The sequence below is a fragment of the Scleropages formosus genome, chromosome 11, assembly GCF_900964775.1.
Source record: "Scleropages formosus chromosome 11, fSclFor1.1, whole genome shotgun sequence".
Classification (NCBI taxonomy): domain Eukaryota; kingdom Metazoa; phylum Chordata; class Actinopteri; order Osteoglossiformes; family Osteoglossidae; genus Scleropages; species Scleropages formosus.
Window position 1 is genome coordinate 6,346,803 of NC_041816.1, and position 20,405 is coordinate 6,367,207.

The 20,405-nt window shown below is 45.9% G+C and overlaps 2 protein-coding genes across 3 annotated transcripts; one reads left to right on the forward strand and one right to left on the reverse strand.

Moving 5' to 3' along the window:
- Positions 1-409: 409 nt before the first annotated feature.
- atxn1l (ataxin 1-like) lies at positions 410-6,239 on the reverse strand. The gene is made up of 3 exons (XM_018752711.2): positions 6,089-6,239; positions 2,948-4,068; positions 410-2,294 (listed from the first exon to the last, which is right to left on the reverse strand). The coding sequence occupies exons 2-3, from the start codon at positions 3,944-3,946 to the stop codon at positions 1,092-1,094; spliced, it is 2,202 nt and encodes a 733-aa protein (XP_018608227.1). The 5' UTR covers positions 3,947-4,068; positions 6,089-6,239; the 3' UTR covers positions 410-1,091.
- A 9-nt stretch (positions 6,240-6,248) lies between these two features.
- ist1 (IST1 factor associated with ESCRT-III) lies at positions 6,249-12,008 on the forward strand. 2 transcript variants are annotated; one of them, XM_018752712.1, is made up of 10 exons: positions 6,249-6,367; positions 8,600-8,700; positions 8,869-9,049; positions 9,214-9,301; positions 9,424-9,507; positions 9,654-9,764; positions 10,506-10,661; positions 10,858-10,968; positions 11,229-11,274; positions 11,464-12,008. In XM_018752712.1, exons 2-10 carry the CDS (start codon positions 8,613-8,615, stop codon positions 11,619-11,621), a joined length of 1,023 nt encoding a protein of 340 aa, XP_018608228.1. In that variant the 5' UTR covers positions 6,249-6,367; positions 8,600-8,612; the 3' UTR covers positions 11,622-12,008. The 2 variants fall into 2 exon arrangements, with proteins under 2 accessions (XP_018608228.1, XP_018608229.1); XM_018752713.1 differs by lacking the exon at positions 6,249-6,367 and adding an exon at positions 6,607-6,829.
- The last annotated feature ends 8,397 nt before the right edge of the window (positions 12,009-20,405 follow it).

A 20,405-nucleotide genomic window follows, 5' to 3' on the forward strand; every position in this document is an offset into this window, starting at 1 on the left:
ACTGGAGAGAGGCATGAGTGGGGTGCGCGTACAAAGTCGAGAGATCCCATCACCACAGGAATATGCAGGAGATCGGAGACCGTTACACACATGAACAGAGACATGGGCAGCTGTGACCTCAGCCACACATGTGTGTGTGATTGAGTGCTTCTGTAAGGATGAGAAAGGGCATTGGGATTTACCGCATGATTGGCTGACTGAGCAGGGTGTCTGGGGCCGAGATCCCAACACAGAATCGAGTCTAATATTCATCCTCAGCAGAACTGAACAGGGAAAAGATGGGCAAAGAAATAGCATGCAGTACTAGGAGTCTTTTCCCCCTGAGAAATATGTGCAGAAACCATTGCATACAGAGTGCTTTTCATATTGATTGTAAAATCCTTCAAGGACAAAAGGAGAGAATGGGGGGGGGGGGGGAGACTATAAACACACTGTCGTAGCTCTAACCAGAATTACTTTCAGTGAAAAAGCTCTGCTTAGGAAGGAGAAATGTCTCATTTTTCTTGAGTTGCATGACCGGGAATTCTTCCGTACTGAAGATAGTCAAGGAAAGAGTGTTTTACTCTTGCTGCTTCTGTGGACATGATACTGTTCACTGAGCAATGGCTGTAGGATCTCTCCAGCCGTGGGTTTGTATCTGATTTTGGTCAAGTGTGGGGGACAGTAATCAGGTGTGCTGCAATTGGCCCAACCCTCTGGAGGGAATGCAGATCTGAAAGGCTTTGGTAGACAGTCCAGAGGCTGTGAATGGGTCTGAGAAACACCCAGCACACGGCAACAACCACTGTGGGGGCAGCTATGCTTGAGCGGCCCACCCTACAGAGGCATGTGCGAGGGGGCCATTTTGGCGCAGTGCTCACCGTTGCCAGTTTTGTTGCCACTTAGAGTGTTTCTTCTGCTCTGCACTCAATTCCCTGGCATTTCCAGAGCAGTTGGCCACCATCCAAAAGTCGCACCGTCAGTGCACAAAAGTGGCTGTAACTTTGGAGTGTGCAAAAATCTCAAAAATTCTGAGGCTTCTTTCTCACAAACACACATACTTTCGCTTGCTCACTCAAACACACATTTGCTCAGACAATCTCGTGCTGCTGCTACTTTCCGGCATTGGATCGACCCTCGATGGACAACTTGACCTCCTGAGGGATGAAGGTTGGTCTTGAGAGGCCGGAGGCTGAGGCCGACGGGTTGGCCTCCTCCTCAGCCTTGCTCCCATATCTCTGGAAGCCGGGCACCGACCAGCGCCTCTGTGCTGCTGCTGCCCCCCCACCTCCCTGGCCCTCCATGTGCAAACAGTAACCTCTCTGACTCCGGGAGTGTTCTGCCAAAAGCCTGTCTGGCTTGAGGGACACACCACCCCCGTCCACAGCCTCCTCCTTAGCCTCATCATCCCGGTCCCGGTGAGTCCGGTCCAGCCAGAACTGGGCAGGGGTTCTTGGGTGCTGTGGGGCAGGTGGTCCCATGGTCTGAGGGGCAACAGCAGTGCTGGGTGGTTTGGCCTTGCTGGGGGTCCTGGCTATTGCCTGCTGCTGGGGGTACTGATGCTGTGGCTGCTGCAGTGTGATGGAGACACACACATCGCCGGCCTGCAGGTGGTGGCAGGTAAGGCCATAGAGCTGTGCCGTGCGCTCAGGGCTGCAAGAAGACCAGCCCTGGCCGAAGACGAAGAAGGGGTGCTCCGGCGGTACGTCAATTGTCACCCTGCTTTGCTGCTCGCCCACACTGAAGTGTAGGGACACCAGGCCAGGTCGCTGCTGGCTCTGCCTGATGTCCACCACCATGCTGGAATCAATCTTTAGACCCCCGCTCGCCTCAGCGCTCCTCACAAAGTCTTGCGTCTGCAGGTCCTCCACTCGCTTCAGCTCCCCTGTGGCCAGCTGGATGATGGCACCCTTCATGAAGTGTGAGGGGCCAGGGGCAGACACAGGGGTGACCTGAGGCTGTTCGGGGAGGCACATTCTGGCTGTGGGGTCAGAGGGTTTGGATGCAGGAGCAACCTCACTGGGGGAGCTCATGTACTGGTGCGGCTGGGTGTAGTCAACAGGGACGAGGACCTGCTGCCCATTGGCCAGCATCACTGCCTGGTGGGCAGGAACCCGATGGTCACCTGGTGCAGGTAGATGAGCCGAATACGCAATCCGATTTGAACCAGATGTTTCTGGAGTGCGGATCACTGGTGGGGCCTCCTTATTCCGAAGAGAACCCTGGGACAGGTTCAGTGGGCCAAAGGACACCTCTTTGCGACTCCCGGTCACACCTTGGTTGGGGGACACAAGACCACCGACTACCTGCTGAACCTTGAAGAAAGGTGAAGAGAGCTCCATTTCAACAACACAGCAAAAGATGCAAGTTCATAAAGCTGCCCGTTTCATGTACAAAGGCGCCCAAACTCCATTCCACAGCCAACCACCCAACCACAGACTCTTCCTCTCATCTCGGGCTAGGACCACAAGACAGACAGTAATCTCTGCAAGTTCACGGAAGTGTCTGCAAGAGCCTTGGTTGCCCAAGCGCCAATATGCGCTGCTGGGCTGATCAGGAAGGAAACAGGAAAGAGCACAGAAATTAAGCAACTTCATTGGTGTCACTATGGACAGAACGAAAGGAAGTCCTTCATCCTCCTTGCAAGAGCATTAAAGACCCACATCTGTTATTTTTAGGAAGCAATAAAATATTGAAAGAAGTTTATGATTGCGTTGGGAGTATTTCATAGAAAATACATTTTCCCTTTATGTGGTGCTTAATATCATGATATGAAACATTCTGGGAAAGCTTAAATATTTCTGCAAATTTCAATTACAAAAAACGAACCAGGATTTAAACATTTATTATAATAGAATAACTGGTTATTAAAAATATCAGGCATGCTGACTTGTTACTGATTTTGGATAAAAGTGTCCACTTATGTAGTTGTTGTGGATTTTACAACATCACAGGAGATCCTCCTCACCTCCAGGTCTGTGTCTGGGGTGCTGCTCTGTCCAGGGGAGCCCCTCCCCTCGGATCGGAAAGAGGCATGGTTACGGGTCTGTAGGTGATCAGAGGTGCTGGAGGGGGGTGCAACCTGAAGCACGCGTGCACTCCTGGAGGAAGAGTCTTGGGGCTGTTCCCTCACTGAACGGCCTGCTTCCCCACCATTGACCTCCTTCCTGCGTTCCTGCAAGGCTCCCTGCGAGTCCCCAAAGGTTACAGTGGGGGATGGGGCAGCTGCTGTTGCCGTCCTAGATGCCGGGTGGTGGTAGAACACATGCGGCTGTGTGGCCTGTTCCGGGGACAACACCAAGGGGGCACTACCAGAGGGTGCTGCTTTAGCTAAGGTGTGGATTGATGTGGGTGGTTGAGAGGGTGGGGAAACGACGCCTTCCTGAATGACTGATGGATAGGGGACCAGGTGGGAGACATGGTGGGGCTGAGGGATGGCAGACTGCGGCGATATCAGTGGGCTGGGCACAAAGCCAGGAGGTACTGCGTAAGGTACTGCATATGGTGAACCAACAAACTGCAGCGAGGGGTGAGGGATCTGCGCATAACCTAGAGGGTGGTAGGGTATCCCAGGGTGTTGAAGAAGGGGAGAGGGAACAGTGTAGGCTGGAGAGATATGGCTCAACACTGGGTGGAGGCTGGTGGGGGAGTAGGTGACAGACGGCATGGCAACTTTGTAGACCATGCCGTACTGATCAACTGGCACGCTCACGCCATCCGAGTTGTCCACACTGTACTGCAGCCCTGACTGGACCCTCATCCACTCGCCAGAGGCGCTGCCAGCCTGGACCTCGCCAGCTATGGAACCTGAACTTGGAGTGGAAGTCGCCTCTCCGCCGGTGCCTCCACCACTGCCCCCCCCGCTGCCCCCTCCTTCCTCTGTGCTGTTGCTGCCACTGCTGTTGACCGGGAGGTCCCTCTTTTTGGGAGGCAGCCATTCTTGGTTGCGCTCATGCGTGGGCTTCATAATGGCACTCTGGTGAAGGTGCTGTGATCTCGCTGCAGGTGTGGCGCGCGAGGGTAGTCACCAGGGCAACTAGCGCACAGCGACAAGCTCTGAGATCCTCCTGCGGACCACGTCAACCTCACCTAGAGGGAAAACGGGGGGAACATGACTCCCAACGTATCAACAAAACAGCATCCTCAAAAACAGAGTAATCTTCTAAACCCAAGTAATACAGGAGATGTGCAGAAGGCTTAGCGGATCCTGGGATTTGAAGTACAAATAAAGTAAGATATTTGCCTAATAGTCTTAAACTGAGACCTCCAGAAAGACCCAAATAATGAAATGGGTCAGTTTTTGGATCGAATCCACAGATCTCATGACTGACGACACCTTGGCACAACTTCACACCGCTCACTTAATTCAGATTTGTTTCCTATCCAGCCCACATGTGATGCAGCCCTTTGCCATAGCAACAAGACAGGCTGCGGGGCCCCGCTGGCTGACTAGCATGCCATGTATCACAGGACCCTGTTTAAAAGAGAGCAGTCACAGCCCTTGCACCACTGTGGCAGCAAGGAGAGGTTTGGGTGTGTAATGCCTCTAAGATGACTTCAAACCCAGAACCTTTTCTTACTGATCTGATTGCATTGTCCTGTCTTGTGATGGCACAGCGATTCCTAGTAAGTTTATTGAATTAGCAACAAGCCCAATGTGAAACTACTGGAATAATAGTAACCGGTGCGTACCCTAACTAAGCCTTAGCCCCTTTGATCCCTGTGGATTCATGCTGGCAAAGGGGCCGAACAGTCATCCTGCTTATCACATGCCTCCCGACACGTGTGGTAACTTCAAGGAAAGCAAAGACATTTCTATCTGGTCTGAAAGGTTTTGCTGATGTTCCGCTAAGGCTGAAATTAAATTAAAGAATGCAGACATTCCAAGCACATAAATCACATAGAGGGCTGTAGCAGAAAAACAGATCTGCCCAGTGGGGTAAAGACTGGTCCTGTTATAAAAAGCCTTTTATGTGTTTACCAAAGTTGAAAAATATGGTACTGTACGCTGCCCTCATTTCACGACAGAAGACCCATGCTTAATCCTGTCACTGGATGGCAGAGGATGGCATAGTAGTTAGGGCTATAGCCTTACAATCTGAAGGTTGCTGGGTTGGAGCCCTGTTTCTGCTATATAGGCTATAGTGTCCTTAGGTATTTATTTACCATGAACTGATACAGTAAGAAGAACCTGCTGTATAAAACGGCAAGCAACTGTAAAGTTATGTAACCCTGTAAGACACCTTAGAGCAAGGTGCCAAGTAAATAAACAATAACAGTTTTATAAGCAGGACTGCCTTACATTTCTAGGCACGACAGACACCTCAGCTACAAAGCACTCGATTGCACAGTTCCACAAAAGAGGGCAGTCACGTTGTAACACAACCAGGAGCTGCACAAAGACAAGTAACAATATGACAGTTAAGCAACGCAGAAATTATTACTTATCAGCACCGTACCTGGAAGCCTGACACTGACTGAAATGATCAGTTATCAGTAAACAATGATTAACTCATTTACCTGACACTGTTGCCCAAGACATTTTACAGAATTAGGCTGGGACAAGTGACTTACAGTGACTTGCCAATTTTATTTAAATAGGTGGGGTCATTTTTACTGGAGTAAATCCAGCTGCCTGCTGCCGCAGACACAACACAACTCGCTCCCCTGGAAAAAAAACCCAGCACACGCGACAGCAGCACGCGCCCCGCAGCTCCACAGCACGCGCTCTTCTCGCACAGCTCCGAACTGCGTCACCCCCGTCAGCAGCAACACCAATAACTTAACCGCGAGTAAAATCACTGAACCTCCACATCTAGATGATCTAACCCGACGCTGCTTGTTGCGCTGCAGCTCCGAAGCTAACAGGCTAACACCGGTAGGTTCTCCACTTGTCACCTGAAGGGAGGAGTTCCGCCACGACGGGGCTACGCGGCGCACACCTCCAGGGAAGATGAGGCCCCAGGGGGCCAAACGCGGGGCCGTGGCGGCGGGTCTCCGCGAAGGCCGAGTCCACACCGGCCGCAGTCCAGGGATGAGCGCTCAGCGCCGCTCCCGTACCGAGCTACATCATGGTCCGGAGGGTAGCCGAGCCGGGCCCCGCACCTACCTCTCCATGTCATCGTTCTCCTTCTCCCGGCTGAAGCGTCTCTTCGAGGGTTAGACGGGCCGGGAAAAAAAAAAAATTTGCATCAAATCAGAGCTGCTAGATTTCGCCCATCTTATAACCCAGCAGCCAGGCGAAACCCCAGCTGCGCAGGTTGATGACGTCGGAGCAGGCCGCTCACTTCCGGGATGGCCTCGAGCTCCGGCTCTCTGCACTGTTTGCGCGCCCTGCGCTGCGAGATTTCATCAACAGGCAGCCTTGGTCGCCATCTACTGTGCTTAAGTAACTAATTTACATTTTAAATAAATGAAGCTGTATGTTTTTATAAAAGTATTTTTCCCCAGAAATTACTCATGTTTTGAACGCCGGGCCCATATCAGGTTCTGATATCAGGCCAGGGTGTAGCATGATACTAGGTTACTAGGTAAACTTCTTTTATGTATCAGTAATTGCCATCTCTGTGACGTATGAAGTAGACTGTATTATGAACTGTAACTGTAGCATACAGGAGAGAAACATAATTTTAAAAAAGTGAGTTTTACGAAATTACATAAAATTCGGTCTCACTCCACCTCGTGTACGCTATATGCTCGGTGGTCTCTATAAATTTTTTCCTGACGCCCCGCCGTCCGCGTTCCCAACGTATTACGTCACACGTGAGCGCGCATACATTGCGGAAGTAAAAGAGAATAAATAAAAAATCCCCACACAGCCAGGGACCTATTTTGGGATCCAAACTCTGAGGTAGTGTGCTGTTTTGGCTTTATGTGTGTAACGCCGTGTGAGAACTGTTGTGTGTGTTTTTGGATGTCCGCTAGCGAGCATTAATCATTTCGAGCCTGAAGTTTTACAGCCAGACGCGCGCGGTGTCCTGTTTTGTGTTTATCGTAATATATTGGAGTGTTGAAGTGTAAATCCACTTCCTGAATGACTGGCACAGACTGTGACAGAGTGAACATTTCCCGTCCTTCTCTCTAAATGGTTTCTTCCCAAAGAAAATACGCTCTTTTCTGCTATTTTGCCCCGTTTCTTGAGTAAACTGTTAACGAGCGGCTTTTTTTTTTCTTTTTTTTTTTTTTTTTTTTTTTACCGTCAGTCACCTGCCTGGCGGTGGCCGGAAGCAGTGCCATGCTTGTCGCACGAGCCCGTCACCTTTCTGTTTGTTTTCAACAACGTTTCAAATGAAACGGTTAGGGTTAGTTAAAAAAATTAGCTGTTTGGAGGACTGGGGGACGTTCAGTCGTGGCGTTTTTCCACGACTCCTCTGTTATACGATCCTTTGTGTGACTCAATGATACTCTTGTCATCACCGTAAACAGGCTGCGTCACTTCCGTTCCGAGGCAAAGTCATTACCATAACCAGACTGATCAACAATGAGGTCCAATTTTTGGCCCGCTATGACAGGTTGCTATACTGTAACTGTTGCCTTTCACATAGTGTCTTAGTGTGTTTTGAAAGTTCCTTCACTGTGTCACTGCAGCCTTTGTGTCGGTAACGGTACATCCTGGTTGATCACATCTTTACCTGTACAAAGTACTCTTTACAACAAAACATTGTAAAATGTATTACATCTATTTAAGCAAAATAGTACTCATACCACTTATTTAAGGTATTGCTGTTGTAATGCACTTGTATTTTTCTCTGTGATTTACATCGCCTTCGAGGAAAGTGTCTCCTAACTGCACAAATGTAAATGTATTACAGTGTAGTATTAATCATGGCAATAATAATTATTCCATTATTATTTAAGTGGATTGTAGTTTGCATTTTGTTCATGTGTAGGTACCTGGCTGAGGAACAAGTTTTGAAGTTCCTTAATGTGTGTACTATGGGCAGCAGGGTGGCACAGCGACTAGCGCTGCTGTCTCACCATGCCTGGGTGGCATGAGAGGACATGGGTTCGATCCCTGCTCAGTCTGTGTGGAGTTTGCATGTTCTCCCTGTGCCTCTTTGGGTTTCCTCTGGGTGCTCTGGCTTCCTCTCACGCTCCATAGACATGATGTTCAGGTTCACCCTTAGTGTGTAAGTGACACAGAGAGTGTGTTCCACTGATGTATGCATGAGTGACCCATTGTATGTAGTGTATCTAGCAGTGTAAGTTACCTTGGTGAATAAGGTGTGTGGGCTGATGACACTACATAGAGTTCACTGGAAGTCACTTAGGAGAAAAATACCTGCTAAGCAAATAAATGTAAAAGCAGCACAAATATTTCAGATATGTTGTGCTGATGTGTAAGCATATAATCTATTTAAATATTCATGAGATAAAAATAAAACTAAGTCCGAGAGTATTTTACCTCCTAAGTAACTGCTAGTTTTAACTATGAATTGTAGTAGGGTTTTTTTATTTTTTGGATGTTTAACAAGTGACTTCACAAGGCGCAGTGCCTTTGGCTTGTTCAACCAGCTGTAGCAGAATGAGTCATAACTTGTAAACTCGAGGATGTGATTGGTTGATTAAGTCCTCTGTGTCACGTACTGGTTGAATGACATCTCCTGTCCTCCACTTACAGTGAGCTGTCCGTCATGCTTGGGGGTGGGTTCAAAGCAGAGAGACTTCGGGTCAACCTTCGGCTGGTTATTAACCGCCTCAAACTGCTTGAGAAGAAGAAAAGTAAGCATTTGTCCTCTGTGGGAGTTCAGCCTTACTATACACACCCTTTCTGGGGTAGGGATGGGAGTGCGCACACACACACACACACACACACACACACATACACACACACATACATATATACACCTGGAGCTTGATTTTGATCTGCTGCTGCTTGCGGTGTTCCAGCTGAATTGGCGCAAAAAGCTCGGAAGGAAATAGCAGATTACCTGTCCTCTGGGAAGGATGAACGGGCACGGATCCGTGTGGAGCACATTATCCGTGAGGACTACCTGGTCGAAGCCATGGAGATCCTGGAGCTGTACTGTGACCTTCTGCTGGCACGCTTTGGGCTCATCCAGTCCATGAAGTGAGTGGGCTGCAGTATCGTAGTGACCAGCAAAATAATACAGAGCTGGTAAACAGATAGAGGCACAGAATCATTCTAAATTTGTGGAAACATTCAGCAATGGTGCATGAAATGTCTATTCAACTTCAAGTTATCTTTGCCATAAGTAACTTTCTCATTTAAAGGGAGCTGGATCCAGGCCTGCAGGAAGCTGTGTCAACTCTGATCTGGGCTGCTCCACGTCTGCAGTCTGAAGTGTCTGAACTGAAGATAGTGAGTGATACAAATTTAGTGCTAACCCCCATTTCAGTCAATAGTGTCTTTTTTTTGCAAAGCATGGTCCACCATTTGTAGTAATCATGGATGCCCATATTTTCTCTCTACTACTTATCCAGGTGTCTGACCAGTTGTGTGCAAAGTACAGCAAGGAGTATGGCAAACTGTGTAGGACAAACCAGATTGGAACAGTCAACGACAGGGTAGGGCTCTCTTGAGTCACACATTTGAGTGGTTTGTGTGTATGCTTTCTGATTGTGGGGGAGTGTGACCTTTCTTTCTGCCTGTGTGGGTCACACTGGTGTGTGTGTGGGTCAGCTATACCTAATGGCCTTCACTTCCTTTGAAGCTGATGCATAAACTGAGTGTGGAGGCCCCACCCAAGATCTTGGTGGAACGGTACCTCATTGAGATCGCTAAGAACTACAATGTGCCCTATGAGCCGGATGCCATGGTCAAGGTAAGAGTCCAGCTGCTTCCCTTTCTCTGATCCGCTGTCCTTCCGCTGGTTAAGTTAACTGGAGCATCCAGTTATTTCATACAATGTGGCAACCCCATGACTCCAAATTACTTCCCTGATGATGTGTCCAGGTGCATTGCAAGATGTGTGCAACAAATGTATTTTGAAATGATTTCAGTTATTATTAACTATTCAGCAATTGGTGAAGAATATGTAAATTACATATAAACAGGTTATATTTATTAGTTTGTTGGGGATGTTCTCAAGTTTCTGTGGTGGCTGTATAGCGTGAAACATTTGTGTTGCTTCATTTAGCAGACACTTTTCTCCAAAGCGACTTCCAATGAATGCTGTGTAGCTTTATCAGCCCACACCTTATTCACTAAGGTGACTTACACTGCTAGAAACACTACTTAACAATGAGTGACTCATCCATACATCAGCAGAACACTTTGTGCCACTCGCACACTATGGGTGATGTAAAAGTCACCGATCCACCTGAACAGCATGTCTTTGGACTATGGGAGGAAACCAGAGCATCTGTAGGAAACCCACGCAAACATGGAGAGAACATGGAAACTCCACAAACTAAACAGGGATTGAACTTTCATTCTCTTGCACCACCCAGGCGCTGTGAGAGAGCAGCGCTACTCACTGTGCCACCGTGTGCCATGTACACAAACCTGTAATTTGCATGGCATTTGCCTGATTGTTGTGTGACAACCTCTATTCTTCCTGCAGCCTGAGGTGGCTTTTGGCGAGGAGGCGGACCTCATTGATGTGGACAATGACAGCAAGAAGCCTGGGGTTGGGGGTAGTGGTGGGGGTGGGTTCACAGCCCCAGCAGCAGCTGTGCCCATGCCTGTTGGTTTCAACATTCCCCCTCCCAGCGGACCAGTAAGTGTGCCCTCCTTTCATGGTCTCCAAAACCTTCATGTCTCCCAGACATTATATTGAACCTGGTAGGCTAGCTGATATGCAGAGTTATGACTGATTGATTAATGATGAAATATTAAAAACCTAAAATGGGTAACATGGGCAAGATTTGTGCTGCACAATGGATGTCTTTTTCTTTTTTTAAAAAAAATTTTAGGAGCCTTTCAGCGGTCCTGTTGGAACATATGATGGCTTTGCTAACTTCCAGCCCCCTGTGAGAGGAGGGCCTCCTCCCCAATTGCCAAGCTGCCCCCCCACCTATGAATCTGTGAGTGAAAGGCCCCCCAAGCAGAAACATCACCTACCAGCTACCATGGCATTTAGGAAGTCAGCCTTTTTCAGTTATACTGAATTACTGAACTCTTGACTCTGAAAAAGCAAGGTTCTGTAGTGGGGCCCACAGGTCATATGGCTACAAACAGCAGAAACTAGATGGAACATCTGCTGTCATTGCTTATTTAGTCAGGTCTTAAGTGTCGCAATTTAAAAATAACAAGTTTAATAGGCAATGTTTGCTTGTCTTTTTAGATTGATGAACTTGCCATCAAACCTTCCAGTCCTCCCCCAGTGTCTGGTAAGTGTTTTTTTTTTTTTTTGTGTGTGTGTGTGTGTGTGTGTGTGTGTGTGTGTGTGTGTGTCTTGTCACGTTTGAATGTCACTTATGTGTCACAATGCCATAAATAATGCAATCCAGAACACTGGTATAGCAAAGAGGATAGAATACCCTGCCACTAACTGCTATTTGGTACTGTCATCCCTTTAGGCCCATCCCAGGTATATGACAATGCCGGTCTACCTGAGCTCCCCTCAGTTCCTGACACACTACCTGCCTCTTCCTTTGGTGGAAATGCTGCTTCTTCAGATGACATCGACTTTGATGACCTCTCACGGCGCTTTGAGGAGCTGAAGAAGAAGACCTAGGCCTTCATTTAAAGAGAGGGTGTTGCCCAGCTCAGATTTACTATGGGTTCTGTTTTGCAGTAAAGCTTTCCTCACTATCTTCTCACTAGATGCCTGTGCTACCCTACCTTTTTCAAACATGATGAAGGCATCGCACTGACTGCTTGGGTGGGATATTAGTTCTCACCTCTGCAATTAGCCTGTTCTCAGAATGACTGACTTTGCTGACACCAACACGTGAGGTGCAAAATTGGAGGGAATTCATATCTATCCATAGTCCACCATCAAAGCTTTTACAAAAAAAGAAACCTGCCTCGAAGCCATGTCACACAGCCAATGTTTTTTCTTTTTTTCTTAAACATCTCCTGCACTTAGCAACCCATCTCTAGTGTAGTCATTCAGTGAAATCAAGCATGCTTTCAACACTACATGTGTATTTATAGCTGTAATGAAGAAGAAAGTTTGACTTTTTTAAAAAAAAAATAGGCCTTTTCTAACTAGGAGTAACCATGTCCAGTGGTTCCTCTGTTTTGACCGTTGTTAATCTCTTTGAGAAAATTCCTAAGTTTTTGCTGTTGTATTTGGTATTTATATTGTAGTCTAACACTCTGTCATAGTAAGAGCTCCAGAGGAAGACCATGGAACCAATGAATCTTAATTGAATCAGCACAGCCAAACTAAAACACTTTTCATTAAAATTAAAAACAATCCATTAAGTAATATAAAGATATGATGATGCACATTTACCGTTCTTCACTAAACCACAACGCGTCATGTCCTTTATGTACATGCTTACGGAAGAATGTATGGGGGACCATAGGTAGGATATTCACTCTGCATGAATTGTCACGTTTTATGCTTGTGTAGACATTGATGAGCAACAAGCATCATTGGTTCACCATATATCACATGAAGGCTTGAGGTCTGATTTAAATGAAGCAAACACCTTAATCAACCCAGAACCTTATTTCAGAGGATGTGGTCATGCTGTTTTGCTATAAACACAACTGCTACTTTTAATTGGTGGTGGGAAGATGAATGATTTAGTCTATTTGGGAAGGTATTCTGAATGATGACTGTTTTATATATTATATAGTACAATAATTAACTTGGAGGTTTGAAATTTCCTCTGCATCAGCCAGTCTTTGGTATTTTTTTCTCTTGTATAAATCCTCTATTAGTTTTACTAACCATTTGCATTTTGTTATTTCCTATGTTAACAATGCAGTCCTGTATTTTGGTTAATTGTTAAAGTTAATTTACCTCCTGATTTCAAGATTGAGGGTCACATTTTGCTCGATCCGTTTTCCAAGCGTCTCTGTTTGGTAAGCATTTAATGACCTCATTCACTTACATCTGGCAGCAAGTATGTAAGTCATCACATTGCAGTCGATTTGGAGCACGTGTATAATACTTAATCAGCTAAAACCAATTGACTGAACTGTTGTATGTTCAGAAACTATTGAGCTACTTACACGATGTTCTGGATTGCAGGAGGTCTTTGCAGATGCTTTTGTATTGCAGTGGCCTTTTAAGCAAGCAGATTCTTGCTGCCTGAGCGAACAGTGCTGTGTTCTCTTGCTGCTGATCCCTACACAGCACTTCCAAAGCCACATTACTCTTTACTACTGTCACAGATCCAGTTTTCATGTGACCCCTTTTTCTCGTTTGTGTCTCAATGTTTGAAGCTAAGTTTAAATTGTCTTTTCTTGAAGTAGTTCTTGTCACCAAACAATTCACATTATCTAATAAAGTTTCCTGTATCAGCCAAAATAATGGAGTAAAAAATAAAATAATCAGTTTGAGCTATTTTGCTCCCTTCATTATTTTTTAATTGTTTAATGAAAATAATTTTTACACGACTGGTTTTGGCTTGGCTCTTCGATTCAGAGGAACATCTTATATGGGATCATGTTCAATCCCAAAAGCACTGATTGGCTGGTGCCCACACTTGTCTGGCTGCTGGTGGATGCAAAGGAACTCTAGTGAGTTCAACCCTCATCCTCCTCGATCTGTCTGTGGTGTTCGACACAAGTCAACCACTGGATTCTACTGTCCTCTCTTAACCAGCTTGGGAGCGGCACTAAGATGGTTTGAGTCCTCCCTATCTGACAGATCCTATCAAGTGGTCTGGCAGAGCTCTCGTTCTCCTCAGCCTCTTAACCGGTATCCCACAGGGCTTGATATTGGGTCCTCTTCTTTTTTCTATCTACACCTCCTCCCTCGGTCCAGTCATAGCCTCCCATGGATTCAAATACCACTGCTATGCTGATGATACTCAGCTTTTCCTCTCCTTTCTGCCTGGTGTGTCAGACATCTCCGCGCACATTGCTGCCTGCCTGTTGGACATCTCTTCATGGATGTCTGATCACCACCTCCAACTCAACCTCTTCAAAACGGAGATCCTTCACCTCCCAGCTGGCCCGTCCTCCTGTCACGATCTATCGATTGAACTGGACAACTCACTCATCTTGTCTTCCTCCTTGGCTAAGGGTCTGGGAGTAAAAAACTGACGCTAGTCTGTCTTCCTCTCAGCACATCGAAGCCACAACCCGGTCCTGCAGGTACATCCTGCATAATATTTATAGGATCTGCCCCTACCTCACAATTGACTCTGCCCAACTACTTGTCCAGGCCATGGTGACTTCCCATCTGGACTACTGCAGTTCTCTCCTGTGTGGCCTTCCTGCTACTGCCATCCAACCTCTGCAGCTTCTACAAAATGCTGCTGCACGAGTTGTGATTTGCCAAAGCGTTCCCACATATCTCCTCTTCTCATTTCTCTGCATTGGCTTCAAATAGCTGCCCGAATCAAATTCAAGACCCTGGTTATTGTCTACAAATGCATCAATAGAACTGCTCCCAGCTATTTACAGGTCTTGATCAACCGCTACACCCCAGGTAGATCCCTTCGCTCATATACTTCTACTCGCTTGGTGGTTCTGCACACGAAAGGTAAAGCACGGAGGTTCTTGGTTCTGGCTCTGCTGTGGTGGAATGGCCTTCCCCTCTCACTCAGAACTGCGGAAGCTTTGTCTACATTCATGAAGGGTCTGAAAACACATCTTTTCCGGACCCATTTCGCCCAAGATCTCTCCAGCTCATGTATGGTGTAAATGTTCATGTGCTCTAACTTCATGAACATCACCAGATAAAGCCTTTAATCAGCCACTACTCCAGCATTGTATTTGCTTGCTTGCGTATCTTACAATATTTAAAAAAAAAAAAAAAATTGGTAGGAGGGTATCAGGATTTGTCTATCCTGTGTTTTATGCACCTACTTGAACGATGAACCTCGGTGCGGCAAGTGGTAGGTAACAAACTAGGTTTACTTGAATCACATGTCTACAGCTATGTCTCTTTCTCGGAATGTAAGGCATAAATTTCTACTTTTGCTGAGATGTACGTCGCTTTGGACAAAAGTGTTTGCTAAATGAGTAAATGTAAATTTAACTGTAGTGAGCTCATAAACTGGTGAGCTCATAAACAAACAGACCACAAGATGTATGTCACCAAGATGAATTTCTTGTATGTGTAAACATACATGGCAATAAAGCTCATTCACTCATTCATTCATCTGGCTTTGCATGTATTTCAAACCACACTTGGCTCAAGGCTGAATACACAGGTGATGTGACTTGTCCAGTTAATTATTACAGGACAGTACTATAATTACAGGTGATGTACAGAACAATGCTGCGCTAGGATCTGGTTTGTGACTACACCATCCTCGATTTTTCCTCCAACAGGGGCATGTAAAGTACAGTACTTGCTGAGCCACCTGGAACTTCCTTCCTTGTCTCCATCCCTCTATTCATTCACCTATCTCACACATGAATTTCAGTGCCGGAAAGAGATGTTTGTTCCATGAGAACCACTAGAGGGCACAATGAAAACACAAGTAGATCTGCCCAGACAGTGTTCACCACTCTTCATCACCGTCACGTAGATTTGCACAGTGACGATGGCGATATGGGGACAGTGGCATATCTTCTGCTGCTGGAATTACGCCCGTGTGTGTCGTGAACACTGAACCCATTAGCACTCATTTAATATGCCCTGTGTGTGTAGCCTTGTTACACGTTACCTAATCGCACATAGTGAAACTCTGACTCGTCATTTGGCTTGTGTGTCTGCACTACCAGCTATATCGATGAGTCATGGTCAGAACTTGACTAAGACATTCCAGTAAGCTGTTAAATAAAGAGATGATGAAATGCAGTGGTCCATCTGGAGTCACCGAACACCCCTGCTATTTGTGTGCCGATCAAGTCATTCTCAGGACGGTGTCGTTACCTTCAAAGCAGGAGAGGCAGAAGAAGAGGGACGGAGCCTTCTCCTTGAGCTGGGAACCTCTCTTCTCACCATGATCAATATTCTGAAACTCATGCGCTTGGCTCATGTGACAGGAGTTCACACTCTACATCTAGCAAGTTGTCTTCAAAATCGGCACCTCGGTGATGGGCTTGATCAAGCAAGCGGTCGTCCCGTATTCTCACCAACAGGGCGGCTCGATCACTCGCTGTCAGCAGCAGAAGCCAATCAATGTGTTGTGAGTGGGTACTCAGGCTTTACGTCGCTCACTGAGATGTAGGGTAGACCTGCCTGGGATGTGAGCCTGAGGATGAGGAAGGCGTACCTGTGAAGGAGGGGACACACATAATGCAGTGTGAATTCCGTCATAAGCTTTTGATTTTGGCATAGTCTATGTAAAGTTCACAGAAGGTCTATTAGTCATACCCACATTTCAGTCACACACTCCTGATTTAGTCCACTGGAATCCTTTATTAATCCTTCAGCTGCTACTAAAGTATTATCCTATCATATTCTGAAAACCAACTGAATTCACCACACACACACACACACACACACACACACACACACTTTCTGAACCGCTTGTCCCATACGGGGTTGCGGGGAACCGGAGCCTAACCTGGCAACTCAGGGCGTAAGGCTGGAGGGGGAGGGGACACACCCAGGACAGGACGCCAGTCCGTCACAAGGCACCCCAAGCAGGACTTGAGCCCCAGACCCACTGGAGAGCACGACCCGGTCCAACCCACTGCACCACCGCACCCCCTAGATAAAAAATATGAAATTATTTTTATTACGTAGGGGGCCGCAGTGGCATAGCAGGTTTGGCCACGTCCTGCTCTCCAGTGGGTCTGGGGTTTGAGTCCCGCTTTGAGTAAAATTTTGATGCATACCCAGGATCTAGAAACTTAGTAATCATGAATATCCACATGTGGGGGGGAGACGTGGTGCAGTGGGTTTGACCGGGTCCTGCTCTCCAGTGGGTCAGCGATTCGAGTCCCGCTTGGGGTGCCTTGCAACGGACTGACATCCCGTCCTGGGTGTGTCCCCTCCCGCTCCAGCCTTACACCCTGTGTTGCCGGGTTAGGCTCCGGCTCCCTGCGACCCTGCATGGGACAAGCAGTTTCAGATTGTGTATGTGTGAGAATTTCCACATTAAATCAAATTGTCTTTCATGGCCCCAACTAATTTACACTGTTGTGGGTTAAAACTAAATGTTTAATGTAGTGTTTTGAGTCATGCTGTTTTACTGATGTCAAATAGTCATCATACTTCCACTGCACTGGCAAAGACAAAGCTGCTGTCATAATGATACAAACCCAAGCAATCACCAAATTTGAGGGTGCAATTTTTTTTTTTTTTACAGAAGTCAATAAATATATTGATATCTTGGAAAAAAATTAATTTGAAACCTTGCTTTGTAATAGAGAAATTTTTATTAGAAAATTGAAGATCTGCTGCCTTATATGTGATGTGAACATGACCCATTGTGACCCTATCACTTTGTATATGACATTTTATACAAAATTAACTGTCAATATATGCTGCAAATAGTTTATTTTTTCCCTTAGCAAACTTCATTCTTGAAAATTACTTCAGTTTTCCAGGACCTGTAACCTGTGTGTCGGTGCCTCCACCCTGAACTGACAAGGTGATCCAAGGCAAATACAAAATTTGCCTATTCAAAATGAGAGACTATAGACAGAGCTCAAGGATATATCCATTTCATGTGTCCTTTGCGTGTCTTGGCACATAGCTGAACACTGACCATGTCACCTTTTTGGCTTCCAGTGCGTTAGAAACATACAGACTTGTCTCACTAAGGTAGACCATAGTACGGTTAGAACCATCACTTTGCATTCAGAAGGTCCTGGGTTCAAAGCTGCACTTCCTGCTCTTGTTCCCTGGAGCGAGGTACTTAGGCTGAATGTATATGGAGAAAATCATGCAGCTGTACAGTATACTATACAGGTAGTCCCCGATTTGCAATAGTTCGACTTTATGATGGTGAGCTGGCGATAGATATTCAGAAGAAACTGTACTTCGAATTTTGAATTTTGATTTTTCTCCAGGCAGGCAACATGCAGAGCGATAGTGTCTCGCGATGTTGGGCAGCAGCAGTGATCCGCATCACCCCGTCTGTCATGCAGAGGTGTGTATTAGGTGTATTAAAAGTATTTTCAACCTACGATATTTTTGACTTAGGATGGGTTTCGTGGAATGTAACCCCATTGTAAATTCGGGACCACTTGTATAGGTAAATAATTGTAAGCGACTTACCGTACAAACCTCATGTTACTTGGAGAGGACGATATGGAGAGACCTCATGGTCGGTCACGTAGGCCATGTATATTTGTTGGTGTGATCACCAGGCTGCTACTCTTCTCCTGGGACCCTTACTAAAAAGGTTCAGTCTTACCATAGTCAGTTATACTGTACCTACGTGATGACAAGTGGCTCCAACTGGAAAGCACATGATGTCTCATTATATTTATTCTACAACCCTCCGAGCTAAAGCCTGTTCCACCTTTTGTGACAAACAATCTCTTCTGACAGGCTGTAATAAGTTCAGTGAATGGAAAAGAGAACCTAAACAGAGAGGGAATTAATGCAATTACAAATGTTCCTTTCAAAGAAACATTACCGACTGGTCCTATGATGTAGTTCAAGACTCGAGATGAGGATAGGATGTGAGTATAATTTATTAAAAACTGCATATACACAGCCAGAATAACACAGCAGCCAGTCAGGATTATACTGCAATTTACAAATGCCAACAAGATGCTATAGTATGTCAGATGCTCTGTGAGTTTCTAATGAAATGAACATCATTTTCTGTTTTCTGAGGTCATTAGATTAGGCTGTGATTTGAGTCTCTGATCTGCTGAATGTGAACAGGAGTTCCAAACCTCTGCAATGACAATCATTGATTTAGCAACATTGTGATTAGGCTGACGAGATTGTATTAAAAATCATTGAAATTTGCAAAGCATTTGAAGGGTGTTGGGGCAGATGTGGTCGAGCGGTGGGTTTGGCCTGTGCCTGGTCTCTGGTGGGCCTGGGGTTCGAGCCCTGCCTGGGGTGCCCTGCAATGGACTGGCGTCCCGTCCTGGGTGCATCCCCTCCAACTCTGGCCCTGTGCCCTATGCTTCTGGGTTGGGCTCCGTCTCTCCGCAACCCCGCTCAGGACAAGCTGCTCCAGACTGTGTGTATGTGTGTGAGAGATTTAAAAGGTGCTGCTCTGAATTTGGAAACAAATGCATCAAGCATATTCATGCATTATATGTATGAAAATTGAGTAATGGATGGGAACAATGTAGACATGAGCAGGTGTTATTTTAGGAATGCTATGGTCAGTTGCTTTAACACATGCCAGAAAACACAGATCTGTAAATAAACATATACACATAACACTAATAAACGGCAATATTAAGTAAGCCTGTCCCACACACCAGCTGCAGTTTTAAATGTTGCATCCCTTCCTCAGATATCAGAGTTAATCAATAAGTTCGTTCATCACACTGCCCTCACTGTATATTGCTGAATGAAAATAGTCTGTATAAAAGACGCTTGATTGTAGAGTAGGACAGATGACATGAGATGAAACAACAATAAATAGAAATAAAACTTTTTAACAGTAGTACAAAATAATCAGTGGAGAAATCAATGACAAAAGGGAAAGGAATGTTCCACATAAGCAAGATATTATCAGTGGTTTCTGAAATTTAAAGTCAATCTGCTGATGGGTTACACATTCAAGTCGGTTGATTCTTCAGGGGTCACCACTGTTCAGGGCGAGGCCCTCCCAGTGAGAAGAGCAATTTTTTTCCGTTGTTCTAGAGAAATGGAAAGCAAAAAGACTGTGGTAGTTTCCCTTCTTCTTACATGTGCACACAATGGACAACAGATCTTCGAGCCTCGCACAACAGAGCGCAGAGCATTGTGGGTAGGCCTACTACTGCTATTGCACTGGGGATAGTTCACAAAGCAGCGGGGTCACCCAGTATATAAAACCGCAATAGCAGATGTCATTTACAGCATCCCCCCATTTACAAAATTAATCCCCTTCTGAACACAGTGCACATATTGAAATTCTGAATACCAAAAGACTATTTCTCATTACAGTTGACCCTTGAACAATGCGGGGGTTAAGGGCGCCAACCCCCCCGCGGGGTCAAAAATCCGCGTACAACTTTTGACTTCCCTAAAAGTTCACTACTAATAGCCTTCTGTTGACCAGAATCCTTAGGGAGAACATATACAGTTAATTAAGACATATTTTGTGTATTATCTGTGTTATATACTGTATTCATACGATAAAGTAAGCTGGAGAAAAGAAAATGTTAAGAAAATCATAAGGAAAATACATTTACAGTACTGTACTGTATTTATCGACACCGTAAGTTTACATCGTCTGTTTACAAGATGAATCGTCTGTTTGTCGGTACCTACATCACTATTGTCTTATATGATCCAAAACATTGTAGATGT

Bases quoted from the DNA above. Each gene is read 5' to 3' on its own strand.
- atxn1l (XM_018752711.2), bottom strand. From the start codon at position 3,946: ATGAAGCCCACGCATGAGCGCAACCAAGAATGGCTGCCTCCCAAAAAG. The intron at 2,295-2,947 runs GTGAGGAGGATC...CCTTTCTTCAAG, and splicing joins CCCCAGACACAGACCTGGAG to GTTCAGCAGGTAGTCGGTGG.
- ist1 (XM_018752712.1), top strand. From the start codon at position 8,613: ATGCTTGGGGGTGGGTTCAAAGCAGAGAGACTTCGGGTCAACCTTCGG. The intron at 9,765-10,505 runs GTAAGAGTCCAG...TTCTTCCTGCAG, and splicing joins AGCCGGATGCCATGGTCAAG to CCTGAGGTGGCTTTTGGCGA. The intron at 10,969-11,228 runs GTGAGTGAAAGG...TTGTCTTTTTAG, and splicing joins GCCCCCCCACCTATGAATCT to ATTGATGAACTTGCCATCAA.